Genomic DNA, 19821 nt, shown 5'->3' with positions numbered 1-19821 from the left:
TTTTCACTATAAAATGCATCAACTGTCAAAATTTCAAGTCTTTAACTAAAATGTATAATATTTGTTTGTTTTAAAAATGTTTACTATACATAGATATGAAGCTTGTATTTGTCGATTTCCATGACGTATATGTACGGTTAATAGTAAATAATAAATATTTGTTATATATATTCTAAAGGGGAGAGGTGTTTAACAGTGTTGCGTTTCTTGACGACCGGATAGACTTGAAAATTACCGAGCTAATATTTGTAAAGCCCTGCTGGCACGAAATACGTGGGCGCTAAACGAAGTATTTTGACTTCATTTCATTTAAGGATTAATATCATAAGTTCAATCGATAAGCAAAAAAAAGGTCATATAAAGTTTACAATTGGTTATGTTTGTATATTAGATATTTGTTGATTTTATATTTTTATAAATTATTTTTAATGTTTTAAATAAAAATATGTGTTGAATTCAATGTTAATTTGTCAGATAAAAGTTAATAATTAATATATTTTATTCATATTGTAAGTTATAACTAAGCATACGCGTAATAGATGGCGCTAGTATACTCTTGAATCGCGGTATAGTTTCGCTCAAGTCAAAATTATAATATGTCATACTATTTTTTTGTTTTGCGCTTCCCACCAGTAGATGGCATTGTACCCAATCCTAGATCACGCAACCGTTTTGTTTATTTATTTGTACAATACATTTCTTTGCTTTAATTAAATATTGAGTTTAACAACAGTGTGCAGTTTGATTTAATAGTACAAGCAAGGACATCTGGTGCCGAAACCCGGGAAGTGTGTGGAATTTAGATGACAGTGTTAAGTGAAAAGTGTTTAAGTGTATGTTCGGGATAAAAACTGTGGACTTTGGTGAGTTGTGTTAAAGACTTATAATTTGCATTGAAAAGGACTTAGAAAAATTTGAACTTAAAATTAACTTAGTAAAATTTGAACTTGAAATTAACTTAGAAAAATTTGGATTAAAAATTGACTTAGAAAAATTTGCGCTAAAAAACACTTAGAAAAATTTGGATTAAAAATTGACTTAGAAAAATTTGGGCTAAAAAACACTTAGAAAAATTTGGATTAAAAATTGACTTAGAAAAATTTGCGCTAAAAAACACTTAGAAAAATTTGGATTAAAAATTGACTTAGAAAAATTTGCGCTAAAAAACACTTTGAAAAATTTGGATTAAAAATTGACTTAGAAAATTTTGCGCTAAAAAACACTTAGAAAATTTGGATTAAAAAATTAACTTAGAAAATTTGCATTTGAAAACGCTTAAAAAAAATCATTTTAAAAGAACTTAGAGAGTATTTGGAAATTGTACAATGGAGAAGTTACTAATGAAACAGGAAGATACGTTTGAGCAATTAAAGAAAGCTTTCATAAATTATAAAAAAACACCCAAAGATAGATTGAAAGTAACTTATATCGAATCAAAACTAGAAAACTTAGATAGATTGTTCGAAACCTTCATGAATATACACGGTGATATAGTTGGCAGCATTAAGAGAGAGGAAAGGGCTAAATTGCCATACTTCACCGATGATATGTACACAGGATTCGAAGCTATTTATACTGAATACAAAGCTAGAATTAAAGATGATCTCCGATTGTTTAGTGCAAATACCTTTTCACCACAATCACTTGGTCCTGAAGGATCGGTCCTATCGAATACAAAGGTAAAATTACCACAGATCCAATTACCGAAATTTTCTGGACTATATGAGGAATGGCAAACATTTCATGATATGTTCACCTCATTAATTCATCAAAATACTGCATTGAGTCCAGTACAGAAGATGCACTATTTAAAGAGTAGTCTAACAGGAGAACCGGAAACATTACTAAGGAATTTAACCACAACAGATTCTAATTACGAAGACGCTTATCAGCAGTTGATTCGCCGTTATAACAACAAACGCTATAACTGCAACGAAATTATGAAGCGTTTACTCTCACAAAGAAATGCCACTGACTCTGCAAGTTCCATCAAGTCACTACTGGATGTTACATCTTCATCGCTTAAATCATTGCAAAACATGGGCATAGACACCACCTCATGGGATGTAATCGTTAACTACATCGTGGTGTCAAGACTAGACTCAGAGTCAAGAAAGTTGTGGGAAGCAAAAGTCAGTGAGTTAGATTCGGAAACATTACCAACGTGGAATCAACTTGTAAATTTCTTAGAGTCAAGATTCCGGACATTTGAAATGATCTGTGGCAACAACAGGTCCATGGTAAAATCCCCAAATGTACATTCCAACAACACCAAACCAAAGGTGTTTCATTCCACCGCCCAAGAAGATAATAAACGAGCAAATCCTTCTTGTACTATTTGCAAGGGTCAGCATTTGTTATATCAATGCAAACAATTTGCAAAGCAAACTCCTAAAGAGAGAACTGAAGTAATACAATCAAGGAGACTCTGCTTCAATTGTTTTGCACCTACACACTCCGTTAAAGAATGTCGATCGTCAACTTGTTGCCGCCGCTGCGGTAGACGACACCACACTTTGCTGCATCTGGAGAGGAGCGAACTACCAAGTTTACCAGAAGCTCAACCGGTCAATAAGGATAGTATTGAGAGGCAGACACCAGTGATAGCTCATTTGGTTACAAAAAGGAATCAGAAGGAGATGTTGTTGGCAACTGCCATAGTCAGAGCAAGTTCCGCAAATGGGTACTCACAAGTTATACGAGTTCTTATTGATCCATGTTCAGAGGGTTCTTTTATAAACGAAGCAACGACACAATCACTGGGTTTAAAGAGAACCAATATCAATGGTCTAGTCTCTGGTATAGGTGACAAGTTGGCAAGGTCAAGAAGCATGGTGTCTTTAAGCCTAGAGTCAATTCACAACCAAAAATCAAAGCACGCAATAAATGTTGATGCCTACGTATTAACAAAGTTGACATCATTTTTACCAACATGTCAAACAAAGATTACCGACTGGCCAGAAATTAAGAGACTTAGCTTGGCTGACCCTGAGTATGGATCACCTGCAAAAATCGATATGATTCTAGGAGTAGAAGTGTATGAAGACATAATTCTAGAGGGCCTCTTGAAACATCCAACAGAGAAGGGCCCGATAGCGCAAGAGACACAATTTGGTTGGGTTCTATCTGGTCGAGTAAGAAACAATGTCACTTCAAAAAACCCACAATTAGTCGGGTTTCATATAAGAGTAAAAGAGGATGACCTATTAAAAAAATTCTGGGAAATTGAAAGAGAGCCTGATGCAATTTTGAAGAAGTCTACGAAAGAAGAAATCAAGTGTGAGCAATTTTTTGAAGCCACTACTACAAGAGATAACGAAGGTCGATACGTGGTGCGTTTACCTTTCAAGGAACATAAGCCAAGATGTGTTGAAGGTAAGACAAGAGATATAGCCTTGCGTAGATTCCACTACTTAGAGCGAAAATTACAAAATAATCCACCATTATATGAAGAATACAAACGCGTAATTAATGGATACAAGGACCAAAATCATATGGTACAGATTCAGAACATTGAAGACATACATAACCCAAAGGCAGTGTACTTGCCTCATCATCCAGTGATCCGAGAAGATAAAGAGACAACAAGGGTACGCATCGTCTTCGATGCGTCTTGCAAGGGCATGAACAAGGTGTCTTTGAACGATTGTTTTCTTGTTGGACCGAAGCTGCAGCAAGATCTGCGCCACATTTTGATGCGATGGAGACGTCATCCTTTTTGCATAATAGCAGATCTGGTACAAATGTACAGACAAGTTCGAGTAGAGGAGAAGGACACTGACTTTCAGCGCATTCTTTGGCGATCGAACCCTAAAGATCCTATTGAACATTACAAACTTTTGAGACTTACTTTTGGTACTGCCTGTGCTCCTTATTTGGCTGTAAAGGCATTACAACAACTTGCAAAGGACGAAGAAGCACAGTACCCTCGTGCAGCTAAAATCGCTCTTCAGGATTATTACATAGATGACTTGCTAACAGGATGTGAGACGGAGATGGAAGCAGTAGAGATATTTGAAGAAATGAATAACCTGATGAGTGCAGGTGGGTTTTGTCTACAAAAATGGTGTAGTAACAGTGAGAGATTAATGAATCATATTGAAGATGGATGCAAGAGATTAGACCAACCCTTAATTTTCAAGATCAATAATACGATTAAGGTGTTGGGTATTAGTTGGAATAAAACCACTGATAGTTTCGAGTATACACTACAACTACCAAATTTATGCGAACGTATTACGAAGCGCAAGGTTCTTTCTGATATTGCTAGATTATATGATCCAATGGGCTGGATTTCGCCAGTAATTATAACAGCAAAGATATTCATCCAAAAATTATGGAAGGCTAAGTTAGATTGGGATGAGAACTTACCCGCCGAGTTGTATAAGGAATGGTGCTCATTTCGTCAAGATCTGCACAACGTAAGAAATATTGTTATACCAAGATGGTTACAGTCTCATAAGGGTGATAAAATAGAATTACATACGTTTGCAGATGCATCTCAGGCAGCATACGCTGGTGCTGTCTATATGAAAGTGACGGATGCATTCGGCAATATTCATGTTAATTTGGTAACATCCAAAACAAAGGTATCTCCAGTTGAAAAGGAAATAAGTATTCCTCGGCTAGAATTATGCGCCGCCTTGCTCGCGACTAAATTGATTTACGAAGTTCCGCAAATCATGCTAAATTACCTACGTTCCAAGTATTGGATAGTACGGGCTAGAGAAAGAGTTAAAAAATGTTATCGCGAATGTGTTAAATGTTTACGATTTTCCCAACAAAATAACAATCAGCTTATGGGTCAGCTACCAAAGTGCAGGCTGAAACCTTCAAGACCCTTTAAATCTTCTGGTGTTGATTTCACTGGGTTTATAAATATAAGGTTCTCACCTGGCAGAGGATCAAAATCATATAAGGGGTACATATGCCTCTTCATATGTATGTCCACCAAAGCGATACATCTGGAAGCAGTATCGGATTTATCTTCAAAGGGCTTTATTTCCGCATTTCGACGATTTGTATCTCGAAGAGGCCAATGCGTCGATTTATATAGCGATAACGGGACTAATTTCGTAGGAGCGGAAAAGGAGTTAAGAGACATGTTCCTCACTGCCCAATCCAAGCTCCCTATAGAAATCGCTCAGGCACTTGCAAACGACGGAACCTCTTGGCATTTCATCCCACCAAATGCACCTAACTTTGGTGGTCTATGGGAAGCAGGCATAAAATCAGCCAAGACACACCTTAAACGCGTAATTGGAGATTCAACTTTAACTTTCGAGGAACTCTCAACCGTTCTGACCCAGATTGAAGCCTGCCTTAATTCACGGCCTATGACATATTTGAGTGAAGACCCCGGAGATCCACAGCCATTAACTCCCGGTCATTTTTTAATCGGTGAGCAAATGGTTGCGATTCCCGATGAGGCTCCGACTGACGTACAAGTAACTGGCTTGCAGAGATGGAAGCTGACACAAAAGATGGTAAATGATTTTTGGAGAAAATGGTCAGAAGAATACCTGGTTAGCCTCAATCAAAGGTACAAGTGGTTCACGAAGAAGCAAGATCCGGATATAGGCAACATTGTTGTGATTAAGGATCATAACCTACCACCAACAAAATGGTTACTAGGCAAAATAGAACAAAAGCATTCTGGCCATGATGGACTCACTAGAGTATTGACTATTAAAACTAAAAATGGATTGATCAAACGTCCACTCAATAAGGTTTCTATTCTGCCAAGTGCTATTTAATGTATGGGCATTACTAAAGCATAGTATGTAAGTTAGGTTAAGTTATTTTAATAAGACTGTTATATGTCATTTGATATATTCTTGTACTTTGTTTTGTTTCTGTGTATCACGGTGGGCGGTTGTCATGTAAGAATTTATATAGTTCATATGAACTACCAAAAGAACAAGTTCTTTGGTGGGCGGAATGTTGAATTCAATGTTAATTTGTCAGATAAAAGTTAATAATTAATATATTTTATTCATATTGTAAGTTATAACTAAGCATACGCGTAATAGATGGCGCTAGTATACTCTTGAATCGCGGTATAGTTTCGCTCAAGTCAAAATTATAATATGTCATACTATTTTTTTGTTTTGCGCTTCCCACCAGTAGATGGCATTGTACCCAATCCTAGATCACGCAACCGTTTTGTTTATTTATTTGTACAATACATTTCTTTGCTTTAATTAAATATTGAGTTTAACAACAGTGTGCAGTTTGATTTAATAGTACAAGCAAGGACAATATGTATAAGCTATTACATTTAATTTATTTTTTTATTGATGTATATGTAATCGTACAAACTTATACTTATAACATATAAATATTATCTATTAGTTGAATGTGTGTTTCAAATATTGCACCTTCTTTTTAACGTTGCAACTCCTTTTCGGGGCCGGTGACAATAGGAATAGATAGAGTTGTAATTTTTTGATAAAAATGAAGTTTTATTAAGATAATATTTGCTGACTGCCTCGTTAGTCTAGTGGCTTGATGTAAGGCTGCAGACGAGGAGGCCATGGGTTCAATTCCCAGGTCGGGCCAATAAAAAGTTATTAGGTTTTTCTGTCAGAAAATTCTCAGTAGCAGCCCCGGGTTTGGAAGTCGGAAGTGTGTACACTCCCGTGCTTCGGAAAGCACGTAAAGCCGTTGGTCCTGCGCCTGAACTCGGTCGATCGTGTCGGATTGCTGTCCCGTGATCGGATTATGAGAGTTAGGGAATAGAGAGTGCACCTGCGTTTGCACACACACTTGTACACTATAATATCTCCTGCGTAGGTGACTAATCTCTTTTGAGATTGGCCGCCGTGGCCGAAATCGGTCTGGACATTATTATTATTTGCTTTATGACATTTCGGAAAGACATTAAATAAATATATTTTGTTTTTATTTTTTTACGTTTCTTATTAGATACTGCTTTATTAAACGGTAAAGTAAGAAATATTAAAAAGTTGGTGATGAGACTTTAGGTTGGTTCTTGTTAAAATAGTTTACATCATGTATTCGTTGGTTTTACAGAGAATCTTCCTCTTTTTATGTGTTTTGGACAGAAAAATCCCCGGGAAAATGTCAGATAATTGTCTCACAATAATATTTCTCTTTTCCCTAATATTAAAAAAGCCGAGATGGCCTAGTGGTAAGAACGCGTGAATCTTAACCGATGATCGTGGGTTCAAACCCGGGCAAGCACCACTGAATTTTCATGTGCTTAATTTGTGTTTATAATTCATCTCGTGCTTAACGGTGAAGGAAAACATCGTGAGGAAACCTGCATGTGTCTAATTTCATTGAAATTCTGCCACATGTGTATTCTACCAACCCGCATTGGAGCAGCGTGGTGGAATAAGCTCCAAACCTTCTCCTCAAAAGGGAGAGGAGGCCTTAGCCCAGCAGTGGGACATTAACAGGCTGTTACTCTCTCTCCCTAATATTGTGTCGAGTCATATACCTCTATACCTATATACTAATGACAAGAAACTTGTTATATATTACATAATTATATTAGACATTAGTATAATAATTAATATTTTAATGTAAAATAACACATATAAAGCTATAAGTTTGTATTACTACGGCATAAAAATGCGTTATTAAGCTTTGAAATGTCGTAAGTAGTTATTACATCTTTTTATATTTAAATGCTTGAGATGACTTAAGAGGATATCAATTGATTGCAACAGACACATCGTTTGGTACAATCAATAAATGAGTATGAGCTAACCGTGAATATGACACGAATATTTCAAAATACCGTAATAAACACGATGCTATAAGAACTTGATTTTTTAAAGCAATTATAATAAACAGAACTGGCTGCTCGCACATCTATGGTGGCTGGAAGTTCGAGGGCGCTTTCGTATCACGCGTCGTCGCGTGAGCATCACGCAGCGTCGGCGTGAATATTATTTATACTCCATAATACCCTCGTCAACATGTTAATATTCGTATCGACGGGATCGATGGATTATCTGCTACTGACATAATTAGTATAAGCAAAAGTAAACGAGGTGTCGTGTTGTGTAAAGTCGATTAGGTGACTAGAATTGGTGTTGTGTGATGCGGAGCGCAGCGGATCCGGCGCCCGGCGCTCTGTGCTTATATCAATTCATTCGTCTCACGCGCCGGCATCGGGTGGCCGTGCATATCGACACGTCATTCCGAATTTAGTAACTACCCGCAAATTAATCAAATTTTATATAATTAATAATAAAAAATAATATTTTAAAATAAAAAAAAAACAACGGACCGATTTGAAATCAGTCGATTGCTGAGTGTGATTTATCTGTAGTGTCATAATTATCGAATGGTGTGTTAATAAATAAACGTATTTATTTATTTGTTGTGGTACAGTAAAAAATCATAGTGGTGTTGTCAAAGAGATTGTACACAAGAATAATTATTACATGAGTTCTCAGGAGTTAAAGATGTCTCTGGAACATCAAATGCCGGTGCTGATAAAAAAGGTAATAAGTAGGTTATTATTTTTTTTCAAAATCTGCATACATTGTATGTATGTAAATCTAAAATTGTATGGTTTTTTACTAAGATAATATTATATAACAAATATATAATATAATTATATAACACTCAGTTTTTGTGAGCTAAGATTTTAACATTTTACAAGGTTAGGACTTGCTTATATATACTCTAAGGTTAGACCTTGAAGAAGTGTCATTTCTTTTATAAATCTTGTGCTATTCAAAGCTTAAACTTCTTGAGTGAATATTAATTTATCATTATTGGTCTTTTTTGTTACATATCAAGTCCTCTCAAAAGAATTAGAATTTACACTGTACCACTAAATAAGTAAATTAAATAATTAGTAATAATAAATTGAATAATTCATAATAAGCCTAAAATAATAATCACGTTTTGAAAAGTGCTTGCTAATTTGAAAGTTTTACCACGGATTTATATATAATATATTATAATTCTAAGCACATTTATTATTGTTATATGTACATGCTTGCAACGTCAACATATATTAGAGCGTAAGCATTACTTAGGCGTATGTATAAACACATTTATTACCGTTTACTTTATCTGATAAAACTCAAAACAATACTAGTGTTAAAGGCAAAAACGATGATATTGATAAAATTACTCTGGTAGGTTCATTAATACACCTAACTTAAATATAAGAATCTTACGTTGAATATGTACTTACGATTAGTAAAAAAAATACGATAAATTAAATCATACATTAATTAAATCAATATAGAAGGCTAAAAAATTTGACATCAGAATGAATAATATTTACTCGTAGTTTTAGACTACATAACCTGGCACACACATCCACATACACGAGGGCTTATATAAGCTTGTAACCCTGTAGCGTAAGCATGTAGGTAATGCAACATTCCTTTTGTTGACAAACAACAATTTATTTTAATATTGTAATGTAAGTCAAACAAAAGGTTCACAAAAAACTTTTTTTTTTATAGAATAGGAAGGTGGACGGGCATATGGGCCACCTGATGGTAAGTGGTCACCAACGCCCATAGACATTGGCATTGTAAGAAATGTTAACCATCGCTTACATCACCAATGTGCCACCAACCTTGGGAACTAAGATGTTATGTCTCTTGTGCCTGTAATTACACTGGCTCACTCACCCTTCAAACCGGAACACAACAATACCAAGTACTGCTGTTTTGCGGTAGAATATCTGATGAGTGGGTGGTACCTACCCAGACGAGCTTGCACAAAGCTCTACCACCAGTAAACTTTTCGGTAATAATATTATCTTGTGGTAGATAAAAAAATTGTGAATGCAAAAATATGAGAAATGCAACAAGTTATCTAAAAAAAACATATTTCATTTGTATTGCAAACGTAAAAAGCTGTAGATTATGCAATACACTTTTTTGTAGGTTTACGGGTGATAAAAATTTCTTATGTTAATAGAAATAGAAAAAATAATAAAACTTTATAATTAATAGTATAACCTTAAACAATATTTTAGACAACGTCATAAAGTTTATAGCCTAGCCGTCAGACCAAAAGTTATACCCGCAAGCTTCTGCCAGTCAGGTATATTGGACGTACGATTAAAATGTAATTCCTTCATATAGGAATGCCACCTATCCCATCTTCTGTTAGCTGGTAATTATATTGTTCAACATCTTTCGCCTGAGGATGCAAATTATTCGATATACTTGTTACTGGCATATCTGTTATTTTATATGTATTACGTTTTGTGATTGAGTTTCTAGCATAATTCACTGTTTTTGATTAAGATAACCATTTATATACTTGACGAGCCTTTTTTTGCTGGACAATGTTTGACAGAATATTTTTGTAATGCGCAATTTTCTCTAAAGAAGTGTCATTCAAAATTAAGATCCAATTTCCATATTTTATTTAACTAGGTCCTAAATCTGACAATAAAAAATAATAACTTGCCAACCAATAAGACTAATAAATACAATACACAAAATAATAGTATTGAAATATAACTAATACTTTTTGCTATATATATATACTTTCGAGTTGTATATTTTTTATGTACCGTTCGCATGTGCAGTATTTATTGTAGTCTTGTTTCATTTACATACCCGTCTATCAGCGAGCTCGTTTGATCTGTATAATCATAGCAAAGTCTATTAATACTGTTGTCATATTGCATGTTTTCCTATGTTTTATTACAGGGGTTATTGTAACGGGTTTCGGTTTTTCCGAGTGTATATATTTTTTATACTTACAATTTATTTGTATTTTTTTTTTCGATTTTTCTACATTAAAAGTGCTGTTCCTTTAAAATCAAAGAAAAATATTAAAAGTATTTAAAAATACTTAAAAATATATCATATTATAATAATAATAATGTCCTTCAGACCGATTTCGGCCACGGCGACCAATCTCAAGAGTGATTAGCCAACTGCGCAGAAGATATTATAATGCACAAGTGTGTGTGCAAACACAGGTGCACTCTCTATTCCCTAGCTCTCATATTCCGATGGGAAGGCAAACCGACACGACTGGAAAGAGTTCAGATCAACGATTTTGCGTGCTCTCCGAGGCACGGAATAGATGGTTAACATTTCTTACAATGCCAATGTCTATGGGCGTTGATGACCACTTACCATTAGGTGGCTCATTTGCTAGTCCACCTATCTATACTATAAAAAAACAGTTCGCCTCTGGAGACGAACTAAATGTCTAACCCAGCTGGCTGGGTTAGACATTTTGTTAAAGGTTAAGGTTAAAGGTTACGGTTTGGAGCATATTATATAATTACGCTGCTCCACTACGAGTTGGTGGAAAAAAACTTGGCACTTTAATTGATTACGGTTTCGGTTGATTTTTCATCGAACCCGATCTTAGATTTGTCAATAGTCAAATGCGAACAAGCAATATTACTACTTAATACTTAAATTATAATTTTATGAAAACATGTAATGAACCAAACTATAATTAAATGTACTTATGTAAGTTACTTTTCGTTATATGAAATCAGACATTCATTATAATTTATTAATATGAAAACATACTTTAGGTACATACAACGAATGAATATTGTATGTGTTTTAAAATACTTGTCATTGACCTCACATTGTATTGGTTATTTCAAGTCTGAAGGTCGATGAAAATATACCGAAAATAATTATCACGCGGGATTACGATCTATTTTGACTAAGAATGTGTTTTTTTTTTGAGCCACAAAAGCGATAAGTGATAATAATTGGTGATCAGCCAGACAATAAATTGTATAATAAAAGAAATAACATTTTCGGGCACATAAGAATCGTCATTGTTCAAGGTTATGATATCAAATCATTGGTTCAAAGTGAGAATCCAACAAGATATGTATAGTATTTACTTTTTCATACAAATTGTATCTATAAGTCGAATCAATGTACCTTAATAGGGTTTCTAGCTCGATTACCGGTGGTAGGGCTTTGTGCAAGCTCGTCTGGGTAGGTACCACCCACTCATCAGATATTCTACCGCAAAACAGCAATACTTGATATTGTTGTGTTCCGGTTTGAAGGGTGAGTGAGCCAGTGTAATTACAGGCACAAGGGACATAAAATCTTAGTTCCCAAGGTTGGTGGCGCATTGTCTATAAGCGATGGTTGACATTTCTTAGAATGCCAATGTCTAAGGGCGTTTGGTGACCACTTACCATCAGGTGGCCCATATGCTCGTCCACCTTCCTATTCTATAAAAAAAAAATAAAAAAATAAGGAAATTTCTGTAAATTTTAATGAATCTAAACTTAGCACTACTAATGACCTTAACTATAACAGTAATAATTATAATGTTTCTCAATGGATGCCAATTGTATCAATCATTTGAGTCTCATCCAAAAACTGTTAAATTATAATTAGATACATTCAACGATATCAGACGAATAAGTTGTATGAATATAGCACCTACCTACACCTGAAAGCATATGAATTATTTACATTGAGGATTTAAATAAGTATATCGTATTTAATCATGATCGTGTGTCAAGTACGCTAACCTGCCACCAAGTATTTTTAGTTTTCACTGATGTTTTTCTAAAATAATCTTTATAATCAATTGATCACCTAACTCAAAAATGCTCGACAATTAAAATATAACGCCCTCATAAACATTGTTTAGCATTTTAATTAAGCAATGTTGTGGTTTTTTCTTTGGAAAGTTAATAAGAAAGACAAAAAGAAAGAAACCTATTTTTAACTATAGAGTCGCTAAGTATCGTTTATAAGTAAGGCCGTATATCACCTGTGGAGGCAGTAAGATAGAATCAGGACTCAAATGAAAAAAAAAAAAGATTATGTATTAAAAATTATTTAAGTCAATTACGTTGGCACTACGAATAGTGAAATCATATGATGACAGAACATTATACAATTTCTAGTTGTTTTTTTTCTTGGCATGTTTTAGTCAAGGAAATTTTCCCTGCACTTCATACATATTCTTTTAATTATCGATTTACTATATATTATATATAACTTTTAAGTATAGTCTCTATATATAACTTTTAAGTATGTCCGTAGTCTTGTAACTCAATTGCTTAACAATCATGTAAATTATTTATATAAAATAAACGAGTTAGAATTGACTGTACAGAAATTATTATAATACACGAGAGTGATGACAGTTATTATATGACGCCAGACAGTTATTATCTTTTACGTAAATAGGTAAATAATGAGTAAAAATAGTTAGTATATTATTTCAAAAGACCTATGTTTATTAAAAACAATAAGTATAGTGTTTTTTTTTATAGGATAGGAAGGTGGACGAGCATATGGGCCACCTCATGGTAAGTGGTCACCAAACGCCCTTAGATATTGGCATTGTAAGAAATGTCAACCATCGCTTATAGCCAATGCGCCACCAACCTTGGGAACTAAGATTTTATGTCCCTTGTGCCTGTAAAAAAACACTGGCTCACTCACCCTTCAAACCGGAACACAACAATATCAAGTATTGCTGTTTTGCGGTAGAATATCTGATGAGTGGATGGTACCTACCCAGACGAGCTTGCACAAAGCCCTACCACCAGTGTATGTACATTTCTTTGGTAATTTATAAAAATATTCAGTTATGTTTTTAATTATTAAAATATGTTTAGGAAAACATGTCGCCGACTCACGTGTTGATAAAAATGAACTAAATCCTTATCAAGAACGAGGGCACACCGGCGTAATATAGAACAAACTTAGTCTGATTCTTGAGTACATTTGTTTATCTATGTATATATTATTAATAATTTATTAAATTAGAAATGAAGAGAGCTAATAATTTTAATGTATTTAAGCTATATAGGTCTTTTGTTTAACACTTTATTGACATGCTATTAATACCAACTAAATAACATACAACCAATTTTAAAATTAATAAGTTGATTATAATGGCCTTTTTTAAATTAAATTTAAAGAATTTTCCCCCGTCACAAAGCTGCCCATAACACAGGCTGTGAAACGCGGCACAATCAAATTTTAAAGAGGCGGCAATTATACGTTGACTTCAGATCAAAATACTTCCAAATAACACATTTTTGTTCAGGTGAAAGATGTATGACTAGGTGGTAGAATATTTATTTTATGAAAAAGAATAGTTATATCCATAATTGTAAGGGATGACATCTTTACAAGCACATGCCAAACATGCCTACTTATTTATGTAGAAAGTCGTAAGGCTATCTTTATTTATTCACTCGTTTACTTTGCGATGTATAAATATTTACTTAACTCTTTACATTAGATATAAAACTAGAATGTCTTTGTGTCTACGCACACAACAATAACATTATTGGACAATTTATTGATTTTTGAATTCAGAAAGTATTACTTAAAAAATATTTTTTTAAGTGCATCTTGTATTTTGTTCAAGGAAACACAAAATCCAACACGTATCTCTGTCCTGTGCTTCTTTATTATTTAGATTCGAGATTTCTCATTTAATGTTTTTGTGTCATGATTTTAAAATTTACTAACAATAACAAATTGATTTATTTGTGTTGACATATTTGATTAAAAACATACAAAATAACATGGTCATATACGACTATGGACCCTTAAATTCAATTAAAGAAGAAATATTGTCTTATTATAAATGATAATCGGTTATAATTAGCATTTACTATGCGATTCATTCGGCTGGTCGTCCGATCTTTACATATGTATGTACACAAGTCATACCGATTACCGAATCATATTGACGTAGCTTGTCTCGGAAATGGAGCATAAAATCCTAAATAAAAATAGATTTCATTAGAATATACGTAAAGCAAGCTTTATTACCGCGTTAACTAAGTAAGAGTGTACAAAGCTACAGATGTTCAGTTTATGATTGTTTATTAAATTTGCTTGTGCAATAATCGATAATTTTAACCGAACGAGTGTAGGGACAATAAATATAGTAAAAATATTAGTACATCATTTGTTACTCGCATCCCATTTATTTGGGGTTAGCGCATATTTTTGCTTTCCATTCATTTCTATTTATAGTCAAATACTTCACTTCTTTATTGTATATGTTTTACCTAATACTGACTTACTGCCTAGTTCGTCTAGGTTCCATGGTCCTGGATTCAAATCCCGACTTATTCCAATTAATTAAAATTATAAGGATTTTCAACCAATTTCTCCGTAGCAACCCCGATTTTGGAAGTCAGGACTGTTTGCATTCATGTCCCTCGAAAAGCACGTTAAGCCTTTGGTCCTGCAATAAAACATTTGTTTCATAGTTTGTTCTTTTAATTATAGAATTCTTACCGGGAAACAGCGATATTGTACTGAATGTCGCCTTATAGAAAGCGTAGGAATTACCATAAACCGGTTTTAACCGACGACTTCTAATCTACATTTATGCACTACAAGTCTAGATTAAACCTGCAAACTCCATACTTGGTATAAACTAGGCTTATTGTCATATATCAATGCTTACAAGAAATAAAAAGTTGAATATATTATTTACCATGTTGCAAACCATCTTTATATTTTGTTAAGAGATTATGTACGTATAACATAATGTCACAAAAAATAGATTATGTTTTACATTATGCGCATAAAAATATGTTACTATTTTTGTCCTCGTCCGCTACAGACTGCTGTACAAATTGTTAACAAGTTACTTTTTTATTTTCCATTTCTACTATATTTTTGTTCTTAGTTTTATTTCTTATTTTTATTTACTGAGTAGGTATAATTATTTTTTGACTGAAAATTTAGGAACACATGGAGCGTCTCAAAAAAAATTAAAACATTTAGTTTTTTATACATTTTTAAGAAACATTAACAAATTAATTATAAAATTTCGAAAAAAATTATAAATTATATCTCGTAGGTATTTAAACATACAAATAACGGAAAGAAATGGCGCGTCTCCATATTAGAGGGCAAGTAGCGGTCATTCTCGTCTACCAACTCTAGGTAATTCCATCACATAGGAGCGCAATGCCAAGGGCTATATCACAATTCTGAGTGTTAATCTATTTTTAGTTTATATACCGGAATGATCTTTGATATATATGACCTTAATTTGGTTCAATGATGTACGCCCGATAATATACCATTAGTATTTCAATATGACGCGCTCAAATATCTCACGCCTCTACGTGGATGAAATATTTATAAAATATATATGCGGCTATTCATTTACATTTAAAACTTAATAGTTCACATTACTATTATTTAGTAAGATCTGTGTTCATATGGAAGGTATTTATTGCATCATGTTCCGATTCCTTGTAGAGTTATTACATGTATATACTCGTAACTGATAAAATACTTTGAATTCCAAAGAAACATTTCCCTAAATCCAATAAAGTATATTATATATATACAATCCGATATATATACAAACAATACGTGGAAAATGGCACGATGAAACTATGAGACAAAGTTAGGGTCACAGATGTCAATAAAAAAATATTATCAATTGAATTCCTCAACTAAGCGGAGTCGAGTACTTAGAAAACTGTATATTTTAATCGAAGATTGCGTGTTCAAACCCAAGCAATCACCACTAATTTTTCATGTACTTGGTTTCTATAATTCATCCCCTCCTGGGTTACGAAGGAACCATCATGATCTGCTTGACCTGCATATGTCGGACAAATGTCAACCATAAGCTTATCCTATATCCTCCAACCGCTCCAAACCCTCTCTTCAGAAGGAGAAGAAGTGTTATTCTTATTTTAATTCCAGTGATGTATAACAAACTATTGGAATCAAATGCATTATATATTGTATTTATTTATTAAGGATCTCCAACAAAGGATACGCACTTATTAGTGCAATATTGTTTTAAAAGATATATGCGCTGTAGTTATAGGAGACCACATAAGCTTACAATAGTTCATATAGTTTTTTTTTTTCTTTTATCTTGTTACTGTTGTTACTCTTGAATCATCAATCCTTAATCATCAATACTTAATAATTGAGCCGGTTGGCGTGGTTGGTAGAACACTTGCCTTTCACGCCGAAGGTTGTGGGTTCGATTCCCACCCAGGACAGACATTTGTGTGCATGAACATGAATGTTTGTCCTGAGTCTGGGTGTAATTATCTATATAAGTATGTATTTACAAAAGAAAAGTAGTATATGTAGTATATCAGTTGTCTGGTTTCCATAGCACAAGCTTTGTACAAGCTTAATTTGGGATCAAATGGCCGTGTGTGAAAAATGTCCCAGGATATTATTATTATTATTATTATAATATGCAGTAACGACTATTTTCAAGAGAGTTATTTAAATCAACACTCAGTCGTGACTTTCGAATGCCGAGAAACTTTTTGAACTATTTTCAGATACGAATGTGTTTAAAATTAGTGCGAAGACACATCCAGACGTTCTTCATGGAAACTAAAATAACTATTGACCACGTGCTTGGCACTGTCATCTCCTTGTTCCGTCTTCCGTACCTTCGTACGACGGAGTATCGTTTTATTGTATAAATTGTCGTTTTCCTCTTGCGTTCATACAAGTATTTACAGTACAGTAACAGCCTGTGAATGTCCCACTGCTGGGCTAAAGGCCTCCGCACCTCTTTTTGAGGAGAAGGTTTAGAGCTTATTCCACCACGCTGCTCCAATGCGGGTTGGTGGAATACACATGTGGCAGAATTTCAGTGAAATTAGACACATGCAGGTTTCCTCACGATGTTTTCCTTCACCGTCAAGCACGAGATGAATTATAATCACAAATTAAGCACATGAAAATTCAGTGGTGCTTGCCCGGGTTTGAACCCACGATCATCGGTTAAGATTCACGCGTTCTTACCACTAGGCCATCTCGGCTTTTCATACAAGTATTTATTGTAACAATATAAAGGAGTTGATCGTGTGATTATTAGGATATCTAAGTTTACGACTAAGACTTTGTTAATTAGACAGATAATAAACTTTATATTATATATATGATCTTGAAAGAAATGTCAATGCTTCTGGTACACGTTGCTGCTTAGAGTTAATTAGAGTTAATTGTACTATTTTGTAATATATTAAATACATTATTATAAACATGACAAACTTGAAAATAAAATAACACATCAGCTAAGAGGAACTAGTAAAGTTGGGTTTTCACAAGCACTTTTGAATTTAAAAAACTTCGGTTAGAAGGGTGAGCGATCCAGTGTAACTACAGGAACAAGAGAGTATTGATTATTGTTTCTTACGGTTACCACTCTTTTATAAACAAAAAACAACGCTACACTTTTATACCTTACATTGCACACTTGCACTGCAGCGATTGAACAGCCGTGACATCTTATTGTCAAAGACAATTCATGACAATGAAATCAAAGACAATGAAATTATTATTAGAACTGTAACAATTTTGTTTTCTTCAAGACTACTTTGTTTAAATTTATATTATATATATATATATTATAATTGCAATAAACCAAATTCTCAACTCAATGATCATTGTTTATTTGTAATTGTTTTCTTGTAACTTAATTTTCAATGTTACGAACTAAATGATCTGTTTTCATCGAAAAAACTAGTAAGATTAGGTAATATAGTACCTGATATTTGGACTATCTATTGTGTATCATTACACTTGTTAAATCAAAAAGCAAATGAGAATCAACCGCAGACGGCGTAATAAATTTGCCAATATCAGTTCAGTCATTTGCAATTGTCTTATCTCAGGGTTCAATGACTGCCTTATCAACATTCTTCAATGAGCTCCTTATGATAGTAATGTCTAATGTTTACTATCGATAATTATCTAATTCCATAACTCAGATGGAATGGGCTATTGTGCGAACTATCGACAATTAAATTTTTTATTGAGCTTTATGCTATTAATGTATATAGTTTCAGCAAAAATAAATAAACCTATTGAAGCTTGCCATATGCGACCGCTTTAATGCTTTATCGCATACTGAATTGAAAGGGAGAGGACGCATGTAAATGATTAATTGAAATTATATCAAATAAAACATCTATCTTATAAATAGACGTTACTCGAAATACAAACAGTAACACCTACATATCCCTTTATATTATATTTTAAAGCAAACAGTGAAACTGAAGCACAAGTATGTCTCCTTCAAAAGATTACGATTTTAAATACGTTATGTCTAGGAATTAGCTGTGGTAATTGGTACGTACTACACAATTACACATATTGTAGCGAAAGTGATCTAATTACGAAATATTTATCATTTATCATATCGCTATATTATATAGAATTTATTCTGTTTCTAAATACTAACCTTACAAAGTTTTTATTTGTGAGGTCAGTGGTTTAACATAGCTTTTCAGTTACGTACAAGTTGTCATAAAAATGATTTAATGTATAATATATAAGGATTTTCAGCGCAATCATGTATTTATTATTTTGCGAGGCGCTTGGAATGAGTCCACCTATCGTGGCTACTACATATATATATATATATGTGTTTGCCCAGGTGCTAGTCAGTGCTAAATATTAAAAAAAAATGTAGTTTAAGAAAATCAAAGATAATTTCGACTGCTTTTGTTGGTCTAGTGGCTATAAGGTAGAAGAACTTGAGGTCCTTACTCAATGCTCAGGTCAGGCTGATAAAATGTGATTGGGTTTATATAACACGATTAGTGAAAATTTGATTTTATATGAAATGGGAATACTTTTGCTTCGTTCTATTGAGTACAATTTAAATAAAATATAAATCAAGAAGAGATAGAATTATTTTTTAACTACTCAAACGATTCGAAATTTGTTTAAAAAACAAAATCTTTTCAGGCTATTAAGTCACAACAACATTTTAATGGAATAAGTTTTTTTTTTTAGTGATTTATCGATTTCCGAACATGCATCCTTTGTAATGTGTTCTTTATCCGTGCAGTGACGGAGGAAGAATACATTTCACTGC

General features: G+C 33.6%; 1 protein-coding gene across 2 annotated transcripts in view; it reads left to right on the top strand.

Moving 5' to 3' along the window:
* Positions 1-19821, top strand: part of LOC126774196 (glycogen-binding subunit 76A) — a 47954-nt gene that overhangs the window by 21486 nt on the left and 6647 nt on the right. Inside the window, exon 1 of one of the 2 annotated variants that reach the window (XM_050495599.1) lies at positions 8027-8480. The exons of the other annotated variant lie outside the window; for it this stretch is intronic. Within the exon in view, the coding sequence (XP_050351556.1) occupies positions 8421-8480 (60 nt within the window). The 5' untranslated portion in view covers positions 8027-8420. Of the gene's footprint in view, positions 1-8026; positions 8481-19821 lie in introns of those variants that run through there. 2 annotated transcript variants of the gene reach the window in all.

Source organism: Nymphalis io, chromosome 16 (genome assembly GCF_905147045.1).
Source record: "Nymphalis io chromosome 16, ilAglIoxx1.1, whole genome shotgun sequence".
In the NCBI taxonomy this organism is placed as follows: Eukaryota; Metazoa; Arthropoda; class Insecta; order Lepidoptera; family Nymphalidae; genus Nymphalis; species Nymphalis io.
Note: the sequence above shows the minus strand (reverse complement) of the source record. Positions and strands in the feature narration are given on the sequence as shown.